This window comes from Melozone crissalis, unplaced genomic scaffold, assembly GCF_028551555.1.
Source record: "Melozone crissalis strain CALT ecotype California unplaced genomic scaffold, PUWL_Pcris_2 ptg000007l_1, whole genome shotgun sequence".
Taxonomy (NCBI): Eukaryota; Metazoa; Chordata; class Aves; order Passeriformes; family Passerellidae; genus Melozone; species Melozone crissalis.
Window position 1 is genome coordinate 19,519,156 of NW_026535785.1, and position 22,951 is coordinate 19,542,106.

General features: G+C 45.5%; 3 protein-coding genes across 3 annotated transcripts in view; 2 read left to right on the plus strand and 1 right to left on the minus strand.

Annotated features, from left to right (window-relative positions):
• GARRE1 (granule associated Rac and RHOG effector 1) overlaps positions 1-1,150 on the minus strand; it is a 60,387-nt gene extending 59,237 nt beyond the window's left edge. The window contains exon 1 of the mRNA XM_054269314.1: positions 1,082-1,150. The gene's annotated coding sequence lies outside the window, so the exon portion shown is untranslated. The remainder of the gene's footprint in view (positions 1-1,081) is intronic.
• On the plus strand, positions 1-22,709 carry LOC128951056 (basic proline-rich protein-like). Its single transcript, XM_054296211.1, has 7 exons — positions 1-24; positions 342-1,313; positions 1,439-1,493; positions 16,643-17,446; positions 18,246-18,252; positions 18,568-18,595; positions 22,563-22,709. Exons 1-7 carry the CDS (start codon positions 1-3, stop codon positions 22,707-22,709), a joined length of 2,037 nt encoding a protein of 678 aa, XP_054152186.1.
• GPI (glucose-6-phosphate isomerase) overlaps positions 22,686-22,951 on the plus strand; it is a 22,620-nt gene continuing 22,354 nt past the window's right edge. Inside the window, exon 1 of the mRNA XM_054296245.1 lies at positions 22,686-22,899. Within this exon, the coding sequence (XP_054152220.1) occupies positions 22,781-22,899 (119 nt within the window). The 5' untranslated portion in view covers positions 22,686-22,780. The remainder of the gene's footprint in view (positions 22,900-22,951) is intronic.

The window sequence follows — 22,951 nt, forward strand, 5'->3', positions numbered from 1 at the left end:
ATGTGCCTCCGGAGGAGCCACCCGGTAACACCAAGTTTACTGCAGCTGAGGTATGGCCCTCGTCACAACACCCAGACATCTGTGCCTCCAATAAAACCAGTAATGATAATAATAACGGCCAATTTATACCTCCGACAGGGTTTATAACCTCACATAAAACAAACAAATAAGACCTTCCGACTGCTTTCAAGCTCCTAAGCCGACATTCACCCGACAAATACATACCTCTACCATTTCCTCTCCGCTCAAACGAATAAAACCCCTCAAGCAGGCAGAAGCAAGGGAGCATTGGTAAACTTTGAAGCTACAGCCCAAAATGCGTTATCCTCTTCTGCTGGCAGCTACCATATGCACCCAACATAAGGCTCGGCAACAACAAGCAGCACTCGCAGCTCGCATCAGGTGAAGGATCGGTACGCAGCCCCTGCAGCGCCCGGGGACGCCGCTGCCCGCAGGCCCCGGCGCGGGGGGCGCGGAGCGGCGCGGGGGCCCCGAGCCCGGCCGGGCTTTGGGCGGCGCCGCTGCCGCGGTGCCCGGGGAGCTTCGGCCGGCGCCGCCCGGGAGAGGCCGCGCGGCGGAGCCGCCCCAGCACCGGGGGCCGGCGGGGCCGGGCCGGGCGGGCGCCCCGGGTCACCGTGGAGCAGGAAGGTGCGCAGGAATTCCCGCAGGCGCAGTCCCGGCCCCGCCGCGCTGCCCGGGCTGCCCGCACACGGGTCACGGGGGGGCGGCCGCAGCCCCCGACACCGCCCCGCGCTGCTCCCGACACCGCCCCGGGCTACCCCCGACACCGCGGTCGGCCCGGCCCGGCCCCGCCGGGGCACCGCGGCCACGGTCCCGGGCACCGCCGCCTCGCCTCCCCCCGGCCGGGGCTCCCCCCGGCCCCAGCCCCCGCCGGCGCCTCCCGAGCGGCCCAGGGGCTGCCCCGGGCGCTGCCGCCCTCCGCGCCGCGTCCCCCCGGCGCGGCGGGCGCTGCCAGCCCGGTGCCCGCCCGGCCGGGCCCGCGGGCCGCGCTGCGGGGCTCGGGCGGGGGGGGCCGGGCCGGGCCGCGGGGCTCGGCGGGGTCGGCGCGGCGCTCACTCACCTGCCCGCGACAGCCCCGGGCCCCGCGCCGAGCGCTCCGGAAACGGCGGCGGCTCCGCCGGGGCCGGGGAGGGGCCGGCGAGGGGCGGGCGGAGCCGCGAGTGACAGCGGGAAGGGGCGGTGGGAGCGGGCGGGCGGCGCCGGCCGCGGGCAGCGGGGCCGAGGGGGCGGCGGGGACGGCCCCGGCACCGCGGGGTTCGGCGGGGGCGCGGAGAGCCCGGGACCGGCCCCGGGTGCGGGGGAACAGCCCGAGGGGCGGCCCGGCGGCACAAAGAGGGAGAAGGGCATGAATTAACCAGGGAATATTTTATGTGAGCTTAAAACTGTGAGGGTTCCCACTGTGTTGTTTTGGGGTCAGATGCAGCGTCCCGGTTCAGGAGAGCTGGTCGAGGTGGAGATCGCCGGCGGCACCTGCAAGGTTCTGAATTCCTTTTCTGTCCAAAGTCACTTGCTGAACAAATTGCAGGGTTCAGCACTGGTGTTCAATGCATTTATTTGTAAAACGCACAAACATCATCCCAAACTGATCCCTTTGACATAATTGTCATGGTGCTACCAGCTTTAGGAATTGTTGAGAAATAGGCCTGGTCTAGGATGTGACTTTAAACTGCTTTCGTATTATTTCTCAGGCTTAATGCAGGTTTTATGCAGAAAAATTTGCTGTACAAAATGATGTATTTTCAAATCCTATTTCTACAGAGTCTCTGTTTGTCCTGTCTTCCTTAGTAAAAGGCGATTGCTTTTTATTTCTGTGACTTATTTAGAATCTTACCTTCTAAATGGAACAAGCATTTAATGATGTACAGAAATGTCTAGTAGAGTTAGAAAATAAGGCAATGTGTAGTAGTAGGAGAGTAGTTTTAAACTGTTAAAATACATGTAAGCAAAATTTTTGCCTACAGGGCTCAGCATCCAATCATCTGTCTCTCATTCCCCCCCCCAAAAAACCCCAAACCCACACACTTGGCTATGATACTCATCAAGTGAAAATAACAGCAATTTCAGTGCTGCTAATCAGAAAACTCTGTGGGAAGAAGTGAAATTGTCAATTTATTGGACACCTTCTAGCCACAAGCTAGAAATAGTCCTCAAGTAGTGTCTGCGGGGAGCTGCCTGGGAGCAATCTGTGGCTTTGTTTCCTTCTCCAGAACAGATGGTTGCTGGCAGAGCGGGCTCCTCATCAGTGCCTTCCCTCTGAACCCTTCTGATTCTTGTATGTCTACTAAGCATGTCTCTTCCTAGTAAATTGAGTCCTCAAATTAAAAGATACCTGGGAAATACTTGGAAAGACACAAGGGAACAGAAGGCTGTCATATTGTTGGTTCCTTCAAGAGAGAGAGAGAGAGAGAGGTGTTGAGTATTCTTTGTACAGGAAGAGTACAATAAAGGGCTGGAGATGGTAAATTTTTTACCTTTTTTTCTCCTTTGAACTAAATGGTTGCTAAGACATTGATTTTGAAAAAAAAAAAGATAGAAAGACTGATGAGGTTTCAACAAGGTTTTGTTTGGAAGAAGGTATAGCTATGAAGTGGAAAAACGGAGTGTAAAGGGAGTCAAAAGAAGCTGAAGAGGAAGGCAAAGAGAAAATAAAGTACTGGGATGAATTTTCCTTCCTTCCAGGACAGATATTGAGGCAAGACCTAAAGGTAATCTAAAAAAAAAAACCACAAAATTCCTCGTTTTACCAACATGCAGTTTTACCAAGAGATCCCAACACTACAGGAGCCATGCTGACTAAAGTTCCTGTATTCACAGGCAGAAATCTGTTCTGCAGACTGAGTCTTACAGCTCAATACACCAATGTGTTCTTTCTCACTATCTGCAGATATCCAAATCTGTTTCTATTCTGTTATCCTACAGATTTAATTGTATTCAGTGAGTGTGCAGAAAGTGGTTCTGTCCACACTAACAGTGGAGTTACACACAATAATAATATTTTTTATTCTGACTCCCTGGATATATTTACATATTGTTATAGAGTATTATTTGTTTTTGGATTTTTTTACAGTTCTGTATAACAACTTTCAACATATAACTATCTCTAAATGAGCAGACATTTCATTTGAAATTTACTGCAGATTAAATTTATAGATTGAGAGCATAAAGGCACAAAGGAGGTGTAAGAATTGTAGCCTAAAGTTAATATGTCTTACCAGATGGCAGGAATTTTAGACAGACTGTGAAATAAATAGGAAGTTCACACTTCCTGATATACACAGGGCATGAAAACATGCAATTCAACAGAGTGTATAATAACCAAGGAAGAATAAAGAGGAAACTCTCAAGGGCTACAAAATATGTGGTGTAGGTATCTATTGTGACATTGTACATTAAAATTATTTTTCTGAGGTCTTACAATGCAATATTTAAAATGAGTAGTCTATTTTTAAAATTTTGTGAATTCTATTTTGAAAGATAGCAGTATGATTAACTATTTAGTACAGTCCTATGTAGATCAGCATAGAATAGATGTATTCAGTTATGTTTTCCCCATTGATGTTACATATAAGAGAAGAGTGCTTTCCAAGACCTCCCTTGAACAGGAAGGGAAGGAAATCAGTGCACAGTTTAAACAAAAAAATATAACAATGTTTTTTAAAAAAAAGAGGAAAGCAGTTTTGAAATGTATTATGAGTACAACTCAGTGTCATGGGCTGTAGGAGGAAGAAATCATTAGCTTGGGAAAAGAGCAGCACTGGCACAATGGCCATGTGCAGATGTTAATAAGGATATGCCTATCAGCAAGGTGTGGGATAAGATTAGGAGGATGAACGTTAGTAATATAATCCCCAAAGAGTGTGTTAAAGGAAAAACCTCATTCACAGGAGGTTGTTTCTGTTAACCAGATGGAGATGTGTTTAGGAAAAGGAAATGTGGGGAAAACCAGGGTGATTTTGGAAAACAGACTTGACCACTAATGTCCTATTGTATGAGCAGTGATTTTCCCTTTGTGGTGGGTGATTGCTGTGGATGCTGCAGTGGGAGCGTGTTGGAGTGCAGGACGAGCAGAGCAGGGTTCCCTGCTGTTTGGGCTGTGTGTGCAGGTGGAGCTGAGCACACAGCTCTGGCTGGGGCCCTGGTGTACAGTCTGTACAGTGTGTCACAGCCCTCGTGGCCACAGCCTGACCCTCTCCTGCTGCCTGCATGTTTGACAATGCAGGCATACATGTAGGCAAATCGGCCTTCTAAAAATACATTTCACAAATCATCCATTCCAGCTGTCAGGGTGAGAGCAGTCCTTTTGTCCTGCAGCCCTGGACAACGAAAATCCCATTTCAGACAAATGAAATTGAGTCCTTTTCTGCCTGCCAGCAAAGCTGCTGACCTGTGCTTTGTGCCCTCAGTGCTCTGCCCACCATTGTGTCCAACCTGAGGCTTAGCACACACTTGGCCTCCTGCCCAGGCCTCTGTAAACAGCAGCAACTGGCAAAACCAGGCGTGGGCAGAGCCCCCAGAGCTCTCTGGAGCTGCTCCTGCTGCTCCCTCCACAGGGCCAGTCCCATCTGGAAACACTGAGCGTGGCTGGCTATAAATGGCCACCTAAAAATAAAAGAGGGACAATCACCTTTTCTTGTCAGACAAATCAAAGATCCAGGTCACCTTAAAAAATGCTGAGCTGCAAGCCATACTGGTTATAGAGAAAATAAAGAAGTACATGAAGTATATAAACCTCTGAATCCTGCATGGATCAGCCCAGTTGTGATCGAACTGAACGGAGGCCACTGACTTCAGCTGACACTGGATGTGTCCCATGACCTTCTGGTTTATATATTTAGATTCCCCATACTAATCTTCTCTTCCACGGGTCTGATGTCATCACCATTATTATAAGCAGAACTTGTGACTTGATTGACAGCAAACAACCTTTCCAAAAAGTAGCCAAGGAGTGAGAATGTTTTGTCAGAGTGACACATGATCATGACTGCCTGCAGTCCATTTTTGTTTACAGGCAGTGGAAGAATTTCAGATATTTATAAGGTCAGTGTCCCTAGTCCAGAGAAGAAGGAGCTGTGTTTGGTTTTAAATTGTTCTTCTGCTTACAGAATTGACTTCCAGTTGGGCTTGAGTGAAGGACTAGGCTCTGAGGTAAATCCTTTGCCTGCTGCAGCCTGGAATGGGCTGCTCCCAACGGCACACACAAAGGGGTCACTGGCTTGCCATATTTTTGCTTTAGGAAGTCAAATACTTAAACATATGCATAATTCTTTTTGACTGTCCGGTGATTCAGATGTCTGGGATCCTTGTTTTATTTTCCTTTTTTTTTTGAAAACTTTCACAAAAAGGCATCAGCTTGCAAAACCACAAAAATGTACTTCTCAGCCAGCTGTGGTAAAATAGTTTGCATGGCCATCTCAATACTGGAGAAATCTTTATATTTAAAAAATCATTCTGATGATTAACAAATGAACATGAATTCATTTTCAGTAAGGCATTAACAATTGCCTTAGAACCATTCAAGGTATGCTGCAAACACAGAGGAGCTGAGAGAATATTTGTGAGACAAAATAACTGTTCATACTAGAACTTCAAATATTGTTTTAAAACAGATATGCTGCAAATGTGGGTCTGATAACTAGACTTGAGGGGGTTTTTTTCCTATTTAATTTGGCATTTAAATATACGGCACAATAAGATTTGACAAAAAGTAAAATGTAAATCTATGTAACTGACCCCACTCATTAACAGGGTGTTAAGGACTTGTAGTATTACAGAGTCCAAATACTATTTAGGAAGAAGTGAAACAAAATTTAGAATTAATTCTAGAACATTTGTAAACAGGCATAGAAAAATAGTGTCCTACTACTGAATGTTAGAAATTAGAGTCTGACCACCAAATGATGTTGTGTTTGTTTGACCTCGTTCAACTGATTCCGTTAAAGGGTTGTATGTTTCAAATAACAAAATTTGACTTTTTTAGTAAATATCTTATATTGGATATAAAATTGCTGCTTTAACAGTGTATACAAAACATTTTACCATACAAATAGTAAATTTTACTTAACTTACGTTAATATAAATACACAAAAATAATACATGTTTATAAATACATATAAATATTTAAAGTGGTCTAGAAAGAAGCCTAAATGGCAGTTTTAAATCATTTCCATGTGGTAATTCCTGTATCATGGGATTGTTGCAGGGGGACTGGATAGGGGCCCAAATGCTATTGCATTGACTTAGTGCCCTTTTTGTCAGGGCACTGTAACAAAGGCAACTGAATTTCAGCTGCCTTAGTGGTACTGTTATTACCTTTTGCCTATACAGATTTTTATTGTGGAAGACTGCCAGATAAGGAGCAATTTTGTAATTGAGAACATGGAGTTGTGAAAGTAGTTTGAACAGAAGGATAAGAGGGAAACATATAAGTTAATATTTTATGGATGAAACTTTGCTGAATTACTTGATGGCATAGAGGAAATTGTAGTAGATCTACATATGTTTGTCACATGTTGCTTCAGTAGATTCTTCATTAATTACTGAAATGCTCAGTGTTTCACTGTGTATCACAGGTCCCTCTGTGCCTGAGATTGGGATGTGAGGACCCTCCTTACAGCAAGGCAGGAATCCACTGCCAGGAACCATTGTGAGACTGACCCAACCAGCCCTGCTGTGCCCACCATGCAGAGCCTCTTTGGGGCGTCCTGTCCCACCAGGCCAGGTCTCCTGGTGACATCATTAAATGGGAGATGCCCATCAGCTCCCCCCTGGCCACCACAGAGCTTTGGCTTGAGAAGATATTCAGGATGTTGACAAAGAGTGGGTCTTTCTACTAAAACCTGGCAATGCAGGCTCCTCTGTCCTCCATAGGAGAGTGCAGCCCTCTGTGCTCGACTGGCTGAGGACCATTTTCCTCTGGCTCCAACAGGAAAACCAGCACAGGTGACCTCCCTGGCACAGGCACACGTGACCTCACTGGTGGTTTCAGGTTCCTGATTTGTTTAGTCAGCTTCCAATGCCTTCATACTTTCTCAGGAACTGCTGCCAAGGCTGTGCTTGGTTTGTTTGTATCATCAGGCTCTGCAGGGCCAGGCTCTCCTCCACACATCTGATACCAGGTTTGAGCAGCTTGCTCCCCTCATCACTAAACTCAAGTTGATGATACAGTGCCCAGGAATTTTTTTGTTTGCTTGCTTGGTCTTTAAGCTTTCTCAGCAGAAGTACCAACGGGCTCTGTTATCAGGTGCAGCTATCCTGCACTGCTGGACACATGCCAGGGATGCAGAAGCAGATCTCACAGGGATTATGGTTCACTCTGCTGTTGTCTTCTTCTTCACAGCCCAGAAATTCCACAGTTGAAAATTAAGGGCTACCAGAAGTTATTTCTCTGGCATCCCACAGAACTGAGATCCTTCAGCTGCACCAGGCAGAGATGCCCTTGATGTCTGAATGATGCTTAATGGTGCTCTCTGCATCCCGTCTCAATTTCTGTGCCCTCCTTGTTCCAAGAGGCACCTAGAAACCTCTCTGTTGTTGTTGGGCTCCAAAGGTCACGATTCATCTGTCGATACAAATTGTGTGTAGCTTTGCTGAAATTGATAATTGTGGTTCCCAGCTCTTTTGCATGATGTATAATCAATGGCAGTATTGTAAAAGAAGGTAGATTAAGCTACCAGGTCTGTATCAGACTATCAGATCACAGTTGTGCCTGGTGTGAGAGGCAGGAAACAAACCATCAGTCCCACCAGAAGTGCACATATGAATTATGCAACTCTTGTGTGAGTTGTCACATCTGTGAGCACGGGGACCGTGAGACAGCAGCCCTGTGGTAGCAACTGACAGCTGAGGGGAGGAAGATCTTCCTTTGTGTGTGCACTGCTGAATAATTCAAAGACAAGATAAACAGCACCTATAGATGCATCTTTTCTTCATTTCACAGTGATGAGTCAAGATACTCTAAGTCTAATATGTGCATTTCAGATCCTTTTAGGCACCCATCAAGCCACCAGTTACTAAAAGATAAAGGGGATAAGACAAATTCTATACATCAGTTGTTTTCTGTTGTTGAGTTTTGCATATGTTAGTTTTTCTTTCAGAATTCCAAGAGTTAGGAAATTCGATCATATAATTCTTGCAAAGTTAACCTTTGATACTGGTATTGAGTGTCAACAGACTGTGTTCACATCTCAAGGATCGTTGTAATTGCAGGAATTGGGAGAGGAGAAGGCAATAAATAATAGGATACAGGGTGAGCTCTTCTTCCTTTTTAATGGGAAAATATTTCACCCATGGTGATGTAGTTGACAAAGCTTTGATTTAGCATAAAAGAAAAAGGAGCAGAAAAGAGATTGAAATGCATAGTCATATAGAAAATAAAAACCTAATCAATAAGTAGTCACAAAAGCATGAAAAACTTCTCCTATAGTGTTTTCAAATTAAAATGTAGAACATGCACATGTATTCCCCAATCTGCTCAATATTGTTTCTAGAGAATAAATAATCTGTAGATTTGTTGGGGTAACACAATTTTCTATTTCCTGGAATAATTGCCCACAAACATGAGCTTGACCCCTCTCTTAAACTAAGAACTCTTGCCTGTGTATGGAGGGTGATCCCAGGGATGGATGGTTACAGAAAAGTCAGATTTGGATATTAGACACACATGTCCCTAGCAGAAGTTGTGGTTTTCTCCTCATGTGGATTAAAAACCCACTGATAGTGTTCAGACTTGCTAATTTGGGCCTTTCTGATTGCAAGTTCCAGGCAACTCCATGTTTTGCCTCATCATATAATTCTAGGAATGGTGGTTTCCTGAGGAAAACAAGCTCATAAGGCTTTGGAGCTCTCTCTCTCTCATGGTTTCTGTGCATGCAGAATTGGCAAACAACACAGAACATAATAAGAATGAGGTTCAATCTGTAGTGGTTTTACACCCTATGATTTTAAGAATCTGCAATCATTTTCCTGAAAACATATGAACAGAAATCCTTGTAAAGCTTTCCTCCATCTGTACAATGGTATACAAGTGATTTGGGGAGTTTCAGCCATGACTATAGTAGCACTAGCAAAAATTTGTTAGCTTCAGTCATGTTTTTTCTTATGAATTTTAAAAACCATGGTGCTGCTCTTCCAGTGAGATCCATTTGCACATAGATCTCATTGAAGGCCCGAGACCTGCATTCAATATTATTCCATTCTGTATCTAATCACACTCCCGTTTTACATAAAATGAAGGTGCAAAGTTGGTTCAAGGTCAGCAATTTATTTATTAATAACAATATTTGTAAATATCCTCAAAATCCAACTCAATAGGAATTTGAAGACCTCAAAAATGCAAAGATCTGGAGAGTTTATCCCCTGAAAAATTGGATGATATCATGAGTGATGAGGTATGAAATTGTATCTGTAATTTAAGAACCTGCAGTTATTTGCAGTGTAGAGATTTTTGCCCCCTGTCTGACCATACCTTTTAAATTCAAGTGTCTGATAATACAGACAAACAAAATCAAACAGGCAGGTAGCTCAAACAGAATCTGTAGAAAGGGCAGCAGTAACATATAGATCTTTTTGAAAATATTCAGTCTATAGAACTGGGATTTTAAAGAGAGAGACTGGCAAAAGAATCAGGCTCATCTGATATGCAGAGGAAAGAACGTCAACCTGAGGGTAGCATCTTCTGGAACAAAATCTACATTTCCAGAGAACTTCCTTGAACTGAAACAAGCTGCAAGATGAGCTCATTTCTTAAAATATTAATAGTGAACTTGGGTGAGACATTCTTATTACGCTTTCACTGATGCAAATTCATTAAATTGCAATGATAATAAATCTTGAGAGATTAAGTTTATAGCAGAATATCAGATGGTTTTTTCTGGGTTTTCTAAGACCCCGAGATTGGTTTGGCATGCAGCTGAACCATCATTTATCTTTGCTGACAGCCCGGTTTTCATTCCCAGCCTTTGTGCTGCTGTGCACCAAATGACACTGTCCAGTTGGGGGTATTTTTAGTCTGCTCTGTGGCAGATGCAGGCTGGCACATCCCTGCCTCTCCAGTGATGTGGGTCACATTCCCAGCAGGAGCCACACCAAGAGAGGAGGAAGGAAACCATTGCAGAAATGGGAGTGGTGCAAAGCCCAAGCCTCAGAGCTCTGCTTTAGTGGGTCAGCTGCCAAGAACTGCGTGTGAGTAGTGCTTTAAAGCTGTCTTTGCTTCCCTTCAGGGACTCCACTTGCAATTGAAATATCACACATGGGGAATTTGCCAGAGCTTTGAATTAATATGCACATGACCAGAGCAGTTAAAGTCACCTCCTGTTTGGTGCTGAGAATTCCTCATCCTCAGATGTGTATTCTATTCACTGCAGCAGTGAGGGACGTTTGGAGAAGTGAGTGTAGAATAAGGAATATATTCCAAGAGTTTAGTTGTGCTGCCTTTTAAATGTGCACATTTAAATTTAAATGTTAAATTTAGCTGCAGAGATCAGGCCCTATGACAGAAAAAAAATTATTTTTCTAGAAACCAAAGTAACTGAAATGTCTGTATTAAAGTATTCCCATTGTGAAAAATACCTCTAATCTGGAAAGATGTAGCATTTAATCTCAATAGCATAAGACCTTTACTCTCTATTGTATAGTATATGTGCAAAATCAGTATGTTGTGTAATATGTATATCATTATAATTATTAATATTTAATTAATGCTAGTACAACAAATAATAAAGACAAACATTACTTCCAAAAGTAATAGTTATAGGAACTGATGTAATTCAATTAACAACAGAATGAATTCCCCATTGTTTTCAGCAGGACTCTACTTCCCTGGCTGATGGAGTCACCTTATGAGAATGAGACCAGGACAGCTGGATCACAGACCTGCAAACCAGGCTTGGGCAAGGTGAACTTGTGCTTTTACTGTGAATGTAGGCTGAAAGTACATGTATTTTAACAACTTTGCTATCCTTCTACATGAAAGAAAGATCTGCTTGCTTTCTCTTTAGATGAGTCCTTCTCCTGCAGGTTTGTCCTGTTCTTGTGTCACCACTAATGCACTTAGGACTGAATAAGCTCCCTGGCTGTTGCATCATGAGCAGAATTATTGCTTGCACTTCCTGAATTTATCTTCATTTTCATATTGAAGTCAGCAATAGTAGGGTAGTAGTAAACTACCCTACTAGTAAATTGAAACAGCAAACAAAATGTGATATAAAAATCAGAGGAGTCACCATTGGTTTTCTTCCAAACACTTGAAATAAGAGTAAAAATCTTATTTCATCTTCGCTGCTTGTAAAGGAGAAGAAACACTGGGGGTTGCAAGAGAAGTTTCTGTGTTGTGGCTAAAAACACCTTGGAAGGAGTTTACCTGTCATGAGCCCCCAGGCTGATAAAAATGGGAGCAGGCTCCCAGTACTAAAGTGATTTCAGTATTTATTATAACAAAAAGAAAGGCCTGAAGCAAGGGGGCCCGGGCCGAGCAGGAGCATTCCCATCAGGGATGGAGCAGCGCCGGCCCTGACGTCCCAGATGGAGCAGCACAATTCAGTGGGTCAAAAGCCCCTTTTTATCTTGTTTTTTGTCCCTTTGGTTTGGTTTCTGTTTGGATCCTTCATTTGCATGAAGATTTAATGTGCTTGATTGACCATTACAGTTCTGTCCAGGCTGGCTCGTGGTGCACTTCACTGAGGTGTGTTATGGTAGGGGGACACCATATGGATAAATGAAGATGGTATAGAATGTAATCTTATCTCCCAAAGAATTGCAGCTGGAGCAATTACTAAAGATTAGGAGCAGGCCTGATATTAGCAGGCCACACCTGTAGCCAATAAGAACAATGGTATAAAAGAGTTGATTGGTGGGAACTAGAGTCAGATGGCTGCTGCAAGGACTAAGAGTCAGTGCTTAGAGGAGTTGCCTATGAGAAACATTGAGGAGGTATGAAACTCTGACAATATGGAATCCTTGCATTATGATGATGTAGAACTCCTGATATATAAGACAATATGTTATGGTACCTTGAGTACTGTATTTCTCATAACTCCCCTTTTAACGCCTTTTACAGTACAACAACCAAACTAACAGTACATGCATAACGACTATCAACTATTTTACCACAGTTTCTAACCTGTTTTAACAATTGGCAGGGGTTTCACAGTGCCACGCTCTGCCTGCAGAGCTCCCAGGCAGGAGCAGGCACAGCCCCGGGGTGCTCAGAGTGCCACTGAGGGAATTCTGGCCAGCCCCAACACCGTGGACAGCGAGGGGGGCACTCTCCCGTGCCCTGGGGGTACAGAGGGCAGCCAGGCTGATCCCCAGAGGTACAGAAGGCAGCCAGGCTGATCCCCATCCCCGGAGGTACCAAAGCAGCCAGGTTGATCCCTATCCCCGGGGGTACGGAGGGCAGCCAGGCTGATCCCTGGGGGTACAAAAGGCAACCAGGCTGATCCTGGGGGTACAGAAGGCAGCCAGGCTGATCCCCAGGGTGCGGAGGGCAGCCAGGCTGATCCTCATCCCCGGAGGTACCAAAGCAGCCAGGCTGATCTCCGGGGGTACAAAAGGCAACCAGGCTGATCCCTGGGGTACAGAGGCAGCTGGGCTGATCCCCAGGGATACGGAGGGCAGCCAGGCTGATCCCCCAGGGGTACCAAAGGCAACTAGGCTGATCCCTGGGGTATGGAAGGACAGAAGGACAGCCAGGCTGATCGCCTGCAGCAGAGGAGATGCTGGGACAACGGTGGAAGATGAAGGGGCCGGCTCTTAGCAGGGGTTAATCCAAGGAGCTCCGGGGAGCCCCTACACCTCAGGGGGCTCCTGCTGAGAGCCCGGGAGAGGTGCAAACCAAAAGTAGATAACATTTACTGACCAATAAGGAAACTTAAGGGATGGGAAATTGACGTTTAGGACGGCATATGGGGTAACACTTGGGGGCTTGACCCCTGGTCTCTGGCTGATCACTCGATGTCCTGGACCAAAGTTGTAGATGGAGGGGATGGGCTGCTGAGTGACTGACAGACTGACAGGGTGGGGATTTGGGGATGATCTCAGCAAAGGAAGGGATTACACAGGTAGAGGGAGGGGATACACTCTGGGGAAAATAAGGAGATACAAAGAATAAAACCATTATAAAACATAAAACCACACTACAACAGGAAGGGGCATTCCCACCCAGCTGGGCACCTAGTGCTGCCCTGGCACCGTGCACTCAGCCCGGTGTGGCACTTGGGTGACACCTGGAGCTCTGTGTGAGTTTTTTTTTGCCAGGTTTTTATGGAAAAGGGAAAGCTCCTGGGCTCTCTGCAGTCCCTGTGTGGAGAGTGTCACCTGCAGGTGCTGGCTCGGCCATCCCCGTCACCGGGATCACAGCGCTTTCAGCCGGGCTCCTCTGGCAGTGGCAGTGCCACAGCTGCCAAGTGACCGTGGAATTTCAGCCTTTAGTCACACATACATACCTGAAGGGAATTGGGCCACTCAAATAAGTGTTCTTGACCACCACTGAAAGCTCTGCCTTCTGTAGCAGTGTTATTGATAATTCGTGGGTGTGTGTTTATTATTCAAAAGAGTACCCTTACTTTCTGATATAATGGTAAATTATAAATTAATTTCCTACACAATGGTTAAAATCCATTGTGTGAAGAGGAATTGTACCCAAAATGAATGTATTCCTGGGCTACCAAAACAGATTTCTATCCGTTAGCCAGTATTTGTTTCATCTAACAAAAAATAGTGGTCTTTGTTAGCAAAAAAGACATTTTAGAAACTCTATTACTCAGTAGCTTTAGCAAAACAATAATTAACTTACGAGATTTTTTTTCCTGTGCTAATAGAAGCAATTTATTACACAATTTGTAAACTCAGGAAAAGCATCTCCTAAAATAACTCTTCCAACTTTCTCAAGTGTAGGATTCTACTGCTGGGTTTGCCTCCCATGATCATACAAACAGTGGCACCCGTGCTCCTCCCCAAGGAATACAGGGTTTAACTACACATGCATCTTAGCAGAGATGAGACCCAAATGTGGCAAAAAGGAAATTGCCCTCATCTTACAGAGCTTGATTAAAGCTTTAGGCATAGAGCTTTTTAAATGACAAATGCTCAATGAAATAATATTATGTCTTTATACTCCAGAGCACTATTAATCTGAGGTTCTAGGACTTTGAGAAATGTTAATTAACTCATTACCATTCACATAAAGTGTAACCATTACATTCATTTTGTGGGCTGATAACCAAAGCATGGAATTATTATATTTTTCAGAAAGAATGAGATTGGGGTTCTCTTCCATGTGTATTCCTTATCAGGTATTTACAGAGATTTAACTGTTCATGCAGTACTGAACTTCATGGATCTTCAATCAAGTCAGCCCAAAAGGAACAGCAACAATTTGGAGAGAGATGGAACAACTTCAGCAGTACGCAAAGAAGGATGTTTCTGCAGCCTTAAGCTTCATGTTGGGTATTTGGGAGCCCAAATTTAATAGCTAAGAAGCTAGGCAGTGTTCTTAGGTTTGAAGAAGTTGCATGCTCTGGGAAATAACAGAGACCCTTTTGTCTGTTCTGCAGAAATGTAAAGGTTTGCATCACTTTAAGTAATTTTTTTTTCCCCCAGGAAGCTGCCTGCTCTTATAATTCAGGGTAAATAATATGCAAATCAGGAAGCCACTGTTTGGTCCATTGAGTTGCATCTCAGGCTTGCTGCAACCTGATTGTGGTTTCAATATAAGAAAGAACAGGATCACTGCAAAACACAACTCATCACAAAAATGTGCAGTACAGAATTTGCTCACCTGGTGCACACACAGCCTCCTGCTTTGTTTCCAATGGAAGCCACCAGCAGATAATTTGGGGGAAGATGTAGAAGCCCCATAGGTAAAGAATAATCTGCTGTATGCATTAGATCTCAGCCTTAAATCTGTTTGTATGGCAAAAACATGACCATGACATTTTCATATACTTCCCACAAGTTTTTAGCCATTTTTAGTCAAAGAAATGATTGCTTTCCAGACCCACAGGTAACAATTTAGCCACTGAAACTCTTCTGAATCTTGTGAAACTGTTGGTCTCAATGATTTTTCTTAAGAATGAGCTTTGTAATATAATTACATGTTTATGTTATTATTGTTATTTTTTCATTTCACAACAAATTTTGCTTTGTTTCCTGTTATAAGACAGCAAGGACTGAGGTTCAAGATCTACCTTTTCTGTAATATGCTGCAATTTTTATGGTGTTGTTGTTGTTTTTTTTTAATCAAAGTCTTTCATGCTTGATTCATTTTTAGGGTAAAAACCACACATCTTTCACTTTGCCTTTTGCCTTGCCCAGGTCATTCTTCTCATCCTTTTATTAATTTCACCTATCCCTGAGATATCCTTTATTGAGATCATTGCCACTCATATCATTACACTTCCTTCCATATGAAAATACTGATTTATCTAACATTTGTCAACTTCTTAATTATCATTTTTTTATGCACACTGTATTTTGTTGTTTTGACCACAGCTAAACATGACCTCAGTCTGCTCTCTAAGTTGGGACCATTTATAAGAATTAATCATAGAAGTAACTCATCTTCTTGCCTTCCATAGCTCAATATTTTGTACTTAACAAATTTGAGTTTTGTATGCCATCAGCCTGCCCAGATGATGCCACCCAACTGGGTCTCTTGAAATTCTTTCTAGGCCTCTCTAACCCTCACATACATAACCTGTCATCTACAGATTTTGCTGCTCCCTTGTCAAATGTTGCTCTTTTCTAAATCAGTGATAAATAGACTGAATCACAGGGAGCTATTATTTTATTAAGTACAATTGCTGGTATAATTCCAATATAAAAAATCTGTAGTTTGACAATTTTATGTCTCTCTGAAAGTTAGCCTGTTTTCTACCTGTGTTTTACTCGTCAGTAGCCATTACCTTTTTTAGAATGGCAAGTAATTGAAACAAGGTGGTTTAAAGCTCACTTCTACTCTGGCTCTCTTTTCCAGAGATAAGACTATCTATAATAAAGTGAAACTGATAGGAAATACCTCTATTATACAGAATCAGATTTTTCCCCCCACAATAGTAGAATTTATGTTCTTAGCCTGCCTGTGTTACATGGGATTTGGCCCACATAATGATTTCTTAAAAGGAGAAAGATTTTTTGAGCAGTCTTGGGAATCTGGGGAGGTCCCAGCTGACTAATGCCATAGAGATGCCCCTGTGGTCAGTTGGGGTCCTCTGTCCTGGCTCTGCCCCCCTAAGCCTCCCAAACACCCCCAACTTCCTTGCCAGTGTGGCAGTGCAAAAAGTAGAAAAGATCTCTGTGTAACCTCAGCAATAACAAAACCAAAAGCATTTTAATATTAACAACTCTATGTTCAGCACAAATTCAATATATAGCCCCGTTCTGCAAAAAAAATTTAACTCTACCCCAGCTGAAACCAGCACAATATCTTACTAAAAATATAGTTTCACACTTTGGGAACCGAGTTTTATATATATAAAAATAATTTCATTCTTTGGACAAATCTCTAGTGTTTTAAGGGTGGCATCTTTCAAAAATGTTTATTATTAAGAGAATCTCCAGTGAAACCACGGCTCTCCCGTTACCTGCCGTGGGTAACGAGACGGACCGCCCTGATGGCACCCAAAAGCCATCGCGTGTGTAAACAGCGACAGCAGGGCAGTTCGGAATTCCCTTTCAGGATGGTTTGGCAGCTCCTGGGCAGGGAAGGACCAGGCGGGCCCCACACGCGGGTGGCGAATTCTCGGTGCGGTACCGCCATCTCTCGGCACCGCTCCGCGCAGCAGCGCAGCGCCCGCATCCCGCACCCTGCATCCCGCGCTCCGCATCCCGCATCCCGCGCTCCTTATCCCGCATCCCGCGCTCCGCACCCTGCATCCCGCACCCTGCATCCCGCGCTCCGCGTCCCGCATCCCGCGCTGGACATTCCCGCACTCCGCATCCCGCCCTCCGCATCCCACACTCTGCATCCCGCACTCCTCACCCCGCATTCCTCATCCCGCGCTGGACATTCCCGCACTCCGCATCCCGCACCCTGCATCCCGCGCTCCTTATCCCGCGCCCTGCATCCCGCACTTCTCATCCCGCATCCTGCACTCCGCATCCCGCGCTCCTTATTCCGCATTCCGCATCCCGCACTCGACATTCCTGCAGTCCGCCCTCTGCATCCCGCACTCTGAATCCCGCTCTCCTCATCCCTCACTCCGCATCCCGCGCTGGACATTCCTGCGCTCCCGCAGCCCCGCTCTCGGCGCTCCCGAGCTCCCCCGCAGTCCCGCTGGATGCGATTCCCGCCGGCTGCTCCCGGGAGCGGAGTTTCCCCGGCCGGACTCGCCCGGCGCTGCCGGGGCTCCAGCCCTGCTCGCACGGCTCACACCCTCCTCCGCACCGCGGGCTGCTTCCAGGGCAAAGCCTGCGGGCACCGTGCAGGGCTGTAACAGGAGTATTTAAGAATCCCCCACCCCTCCGAGGGGAAAGTAGAGTGTAATCTGCAGAATTTCTCTGCGGTTTCCAAACCTGTAAAACCTGTGATAGATAAACAGCTCATTAAAAGCACAGTTCAACTTTCTAGCCAAGACATGTTTACCTATCACGAATCTAATCGACAGCTGTAGTTTTAAGCACAAAAGATGTGGTGCAAGACCTGGGATTGGGTGTGTGGAGTCCCAGTCCCAGTGACTCACCAGGAACCATGCAGAGGTTCACTTTCTCAGCACTGCCACACGGAACTGCTCTGCAGCAAGTGTCAGCAGTGCCAAGGATCTGTACAGTGAATTCAAAGTCCTGGACATGCTGAACTCTGCACAAGATCCACCAATATCCATGTTTCCTAAACCTGGACACGCCAAAACATTCTGTTATCTAATGAATCAAAAGTCCTCATGAGGACTATATGAACCACACAGTTAATAGAACCAAACAATTCTTCCATAAAGACATTAATTCCAATAGACAAGCAATACAGACAGAATTAGAATGGGAGCCTTGCCAAAGTAAGCACCACCTGTGATTGCTCTCCTGACCACCTAGAAAGCTTTAAAAAGTATCCTGCAAAGACAAGCCCAGGAACAAAAATGACAACATGGATGAAATGGAGACATTGATCTTACAGTACATGGCATTTTCGACACACAAATCACCTCGTGGCCCAAAGGAAACAGGTAACTGCTGTTCTCTGCTCTGTACAAGATCAGCATTACTTTTCCCCTTGTGAGTTTCCTCCGCTGTTGTAGGTATCAGGTATCCTTTTCTTTCCTCCCTTATGTTGTCTAACTGATTTACCAAGCAAAGTTAAATTCATAGCAATTTCTTCCTGTCTGTGCTAAGCATAAAGTTTGCTCTCTCTGTGTCACATCTGAAGAGGAGTTTGTATCTGAACATCAGTCTGGGAAAAAAAGATTACCTCTCCTTGCAAAACATCCCACCCTTGAAAATGCAGGACACTTACTTTATCAGAAATACTCAAAAATGTAGGCATAGAGCAGCAGCTCAAGCATTTCTGAGTTAGTGCAGTGACACAGCCCCCTGACTTCAGGCTATGCTTTTGCTCCACAGCTGCTCCAACCCCTCCAAAGTGCTCTCAGTGAGCCCCAGTCCACCCAATTCCCCAGGCTGGAATTGCCCAGCCAGGTTTGTCCCAGAGCTAAAAACAAAAGCTGATGGTTGTGAAGTACTCTGCAAATCTGAGTCCTTTTTTGTCTTTGAAACCAGGAACTGGACTTGAGTGTTTGATCCCTTTTTTATTGTCTGTCCTCAGGAAAATCCATTCTACTACTTTCTGTGAAGCCATGGAAGTATTTTGTTCCATTACTGAAAGAGGAAAGCAGGATTCAAGACTGTAGTTTTGTTTGCTTTCATATAATAAGTTAGTACAATGGATTTAAATGGAAGTGGAATTATATATGAAAATTTTTTATCATGCCAGAAAATTTCAATTAGGGGAAATTAGCCACTCGGTTCTTTCTGATAAATTAATCATAGAGATTATCTATTAAACGTGGTACTTAACCTTTCTGGCATAAGTGCCTGAGGCACTAGTATTTAGGCTCTCCACATTAATTTGGAAATATTAATTTCTAGGCAGCTGTCTTCCAAAATGGAATTTTCACTTGTCTTTTTTTAAAGTAGGTCATTGTGCAGCTGTTGTTAAAGAGGCTGGCATTTGTGGAATGGTAAATCCACCATTGTACCCTATCAGCCACAAAATTGATCTCCATCAATTACAGAACATCCTTTACTGAAATGCCCTTTCTCAGCCCCAAAGGATGTCATCCCTCACTGTGGTAGCCTTTGGCTTTTTCTGGAATGGGAATGTGTTTCAGTGGGTTATCCTGCAGCAGCTGAGGCACCACTGTGTTCACACTCTCTGCCTGCTATGAGATAAGGGCTTGCCTTGACTCCATATTATTGCTTCTATGTATGTTAGAGCTGCCTTAAAATGAATCCTGAGGGAAATGAGTATGGCAGCTCTCAGCTGGTTCACCTGCTGAACACCCAGTCCAAACCTTCCACAATAAAATCAACTGGTGCTTTCACTGGGGACAGGCCTTGCTGTCCCTGTGGCGCCCAGCTGTTGCACAGCTTATGGAGAGACAAACCTTGTCCTCTGCTCCTTCAGAATTAGAATCAGGACCTTGGCCTGCTTATCTTCCTCATATGTCATAAAATTTGCATAGTCTGCTGCAGGAATAGTTTGAATTCTAGAACTCTCTGCATTGTAGAGGAAAAAAGAGACGAAGTAGGAAGGTGCTGGAGCCAAAGGATTCTGTGGAAAGCAGTCTAAGGAAAGAAAATATGAATGGCAGACAATTTATATAATTTAAGGTTAATGAAATGAGAAAAAATATCTCAAAATCTTAGAATAAAATGTTACAAAAGGAAGACAATGGAATATACATTATGTGAGCAGCAGGCACATTAGCAATGGGTAACCAAATCAGTGTCCTAGAAGGCAGATTTGGTAGCCAGACTACCAAACCTGTGACTGTGATGTCACAGTCAGTTTGTCCCTACTGTTAACCAGAATCAATAGATTATCAATTACCTTATTGATTACCTGAACCTATAAATTCTTGCACAGATACAATTAAGCGTAAGAATGCTTGTAGACTTGGAATTTAAAGTTTACAAAATCTTGCTTATTTTGGGATTGAGTCAGATAAATTTGAAGATCTTTGAGATTTAAGAGATGCAGGATTTTGAGATAATTCAAATAGTGCAAGAACTATGATAAAATAAGACAGGGAAAGGGAAACAAAATTGAGACCTGTGTCTCAGTCAAACATGAATGAACTGAAATTCAGACTTGGACTGAGATACAGTTGAGCAGCTGTGCTGCACAAGGCCATGGGATTCATATTTTGTGTGAAAAGGGAAAGAACTACTTCAATAATAACAATTCTTGTGATCAGAGCAGTAAGAAGCTAATGTGGCTCTGTAGTTTGGAAAGAAAGTGGAAAAGTGAGGTGGCCAGAAAACAGAAGTATAGTAACGAATGAGGATTTAAGAATTGTCAAAAGACCTTTTAGCAGGCCTTGTAACCTGACTGTGAAATCCTGAACATGGAGAGAGTAACAGCTCAGACACCATCCAAATTTTACAGTGAAAGGCAGGATGGGAATTGCCTGTTTTGAAATAATAAAGGTGGAAAAGTTGGTGCAAAATTGAGACATTATTATCAATTAAAAAATGACAGGATAGCTGGGAGGACCTGCAGGAGAAGCAGCTGTTAGTGTGTAAACATGGCAGGCCTTTGGCTGATCAGTAGAAAGAGGCTCTGAGAACAATGCCTACTGCTGATAACAGCAGAGAAGCTTGGGAAAATGTGTGTATGAGACCCCTGGATTTGATAGGGAGGTGGCAAGAACAATTTAATGAATCCTGCTTCCCCTGATTTGAGAGAAATCTGACAGGTGAGTCAGGACTGTTTCACGGCTGAATATCAAATGTTGTCAGTACAATTAACATTTTTAAAAGGGTATTTGCTCTCTCCCTGTGACTAATAGGAGACATTTATTAAGCCAAAGAACTTTACATCACAGGTGACAACTTGGTTACAGTTTCTCACTGAAAAGGAGTCTGTGATTATTCAGGGTTGTTTATAAAGGTCTTGGACAGGAAGGAAAATATGTAAAGGTGACATGGCAGTGTGCATGACATGTCTTGTTAAAGACTTACTGGGCCCTTGTGTTCTCCTCTGTGGAATCAACTCCAAAGTTTAATTTTTGCCATTTTTTCCTGCCTTACTTGAAGGCATGCAGCAAACCACATGCAGTGAAAAATGGTCAGGTAGATTTGGGTGCATGAAAGAAGCAGCTCTGTCTTGGTGAAGTTGTCCAAACCTATGACTGGCATTGTCCAAACCTATGACTAGCCACTGAGAGTGGCCTCCAAAGATGTAAAAAACCCCTGAGAATATATTAAGTGATTAAGATTTATTTTGCTGAAGACAAATGTTTTGGTCTATTAAACAGTTATTTTAAGTCTGAAAAAGCAAACCTTAGAAACAAGCAAGAGTGAGGTATGGAAGGACTTTTGCTAAGGATCAATTATGAATGCTTTTTGTTTTGCAACAAGGACAAGATGCTGATTCTGCAGCTTAAGACTTGGGCTGTGATTTTAGTGCTCTGAGTCAAGTTCACGCTCTGTGACTCCGATTGGGCCCAGATCCATAAAGGAGCTTAGGTACTTAAAACATGATTTCACTGGGATTTGCTCCCCTAAGCTGCAGAATGCAATCTCTGGAATTTAACAGACTCCTTTATACACCCATGTTTCAACAACATCCTGCTTTATGCCCAGAACAGCTTTTGCCCCCAAGGATGGCACAGCTGCTGCTCTGCCTGCCCCAGCCTGCCCAGAGTTCAGCCAGGTGTGATGGACACGGGGTGGCAGGCAGGGATGAGGGTAACAGGGACACGGGTAGGGGTGAGGGCAACAGGGAAACGAGCAGGGGTCTGGCACCCAGGGACACGGGCAGGGGTCCGGGATCCAGGGACACGGGCAGGGGTCTGGCACCCAGGGACACGGGCAGGGGTCTGCGATCCAGGGACATGGGCAGGGGTTTGGCACCCAGGGACACGGGCAGGGGTCTGGGATCCAGGGACATGGCAGGGGTCTGGGACCCGGGGACAGGGGCAGGGATGAGGGCAACGGGGACACGGGCAGTGGTCCGACACCCAGGGCAGCACCCGGTGCCCCGGCGTGCGCGGCTGTGGTGCTGCGGGTGTCACGCAGCCCTGTCCGCGCTGTCACCAGCCCTGTCCCAGCTGATGCTGAGGCCACCTCCGAGTGCTGCCGCAGGACGACCCCGGGGTAAAACCAGCCCGACCAGGGACGGCGCTTTCACCGCGCACCCGCACAGCCGCGGGCGGACACTGGCCCCGGGAGGCGCTGAGCCGTGGCGGGGACACCGCGATTCCCTCACACGGGAGTTACAACCGGGAGCGCTACGCGTTCCCCGGGGCCCCCGGCCCCAGCTCCGGCCTCGGCCTCGGCTCCGGCTCCAGCTCCAGCTCCAGCTCCAGCTCCAGCTCCAGCTCCAGCTCCAGTCCCCGCCGCCCCCGCGCCGGGACCCGCAGGCCGCTCCTCCCCGTCTGGCGCGGCACGGAGGGAATCCCACGGCGGAGGGCGGGGACGAGGCCGGGCCGGGCTCGGCCGGGGCGGGGCGGCCGCAGGAGGCCGCGTCGCTGCTATAAAAGCGGAAGAGTAGGCAAGAGCTCATCTGCCTTGCCCGGTTCATCCCGCTTCGCCTGCTCATCCCGCGGACATGGCGCTGTCTGGCGACCCCCATTTCAAGAAGCTGGTGGAGTGGCACAAGGCCAACTCTTCCAAGCTCGTCCTGCGGCAGCTCTTCGAGGCCGACAAGGATCGCTTCCAGAAGTTCAGGTGAGGCCGGGCGGCCCCTCGGCTGAGCGGGGCAGCGGCCGCGGGCCCTGGG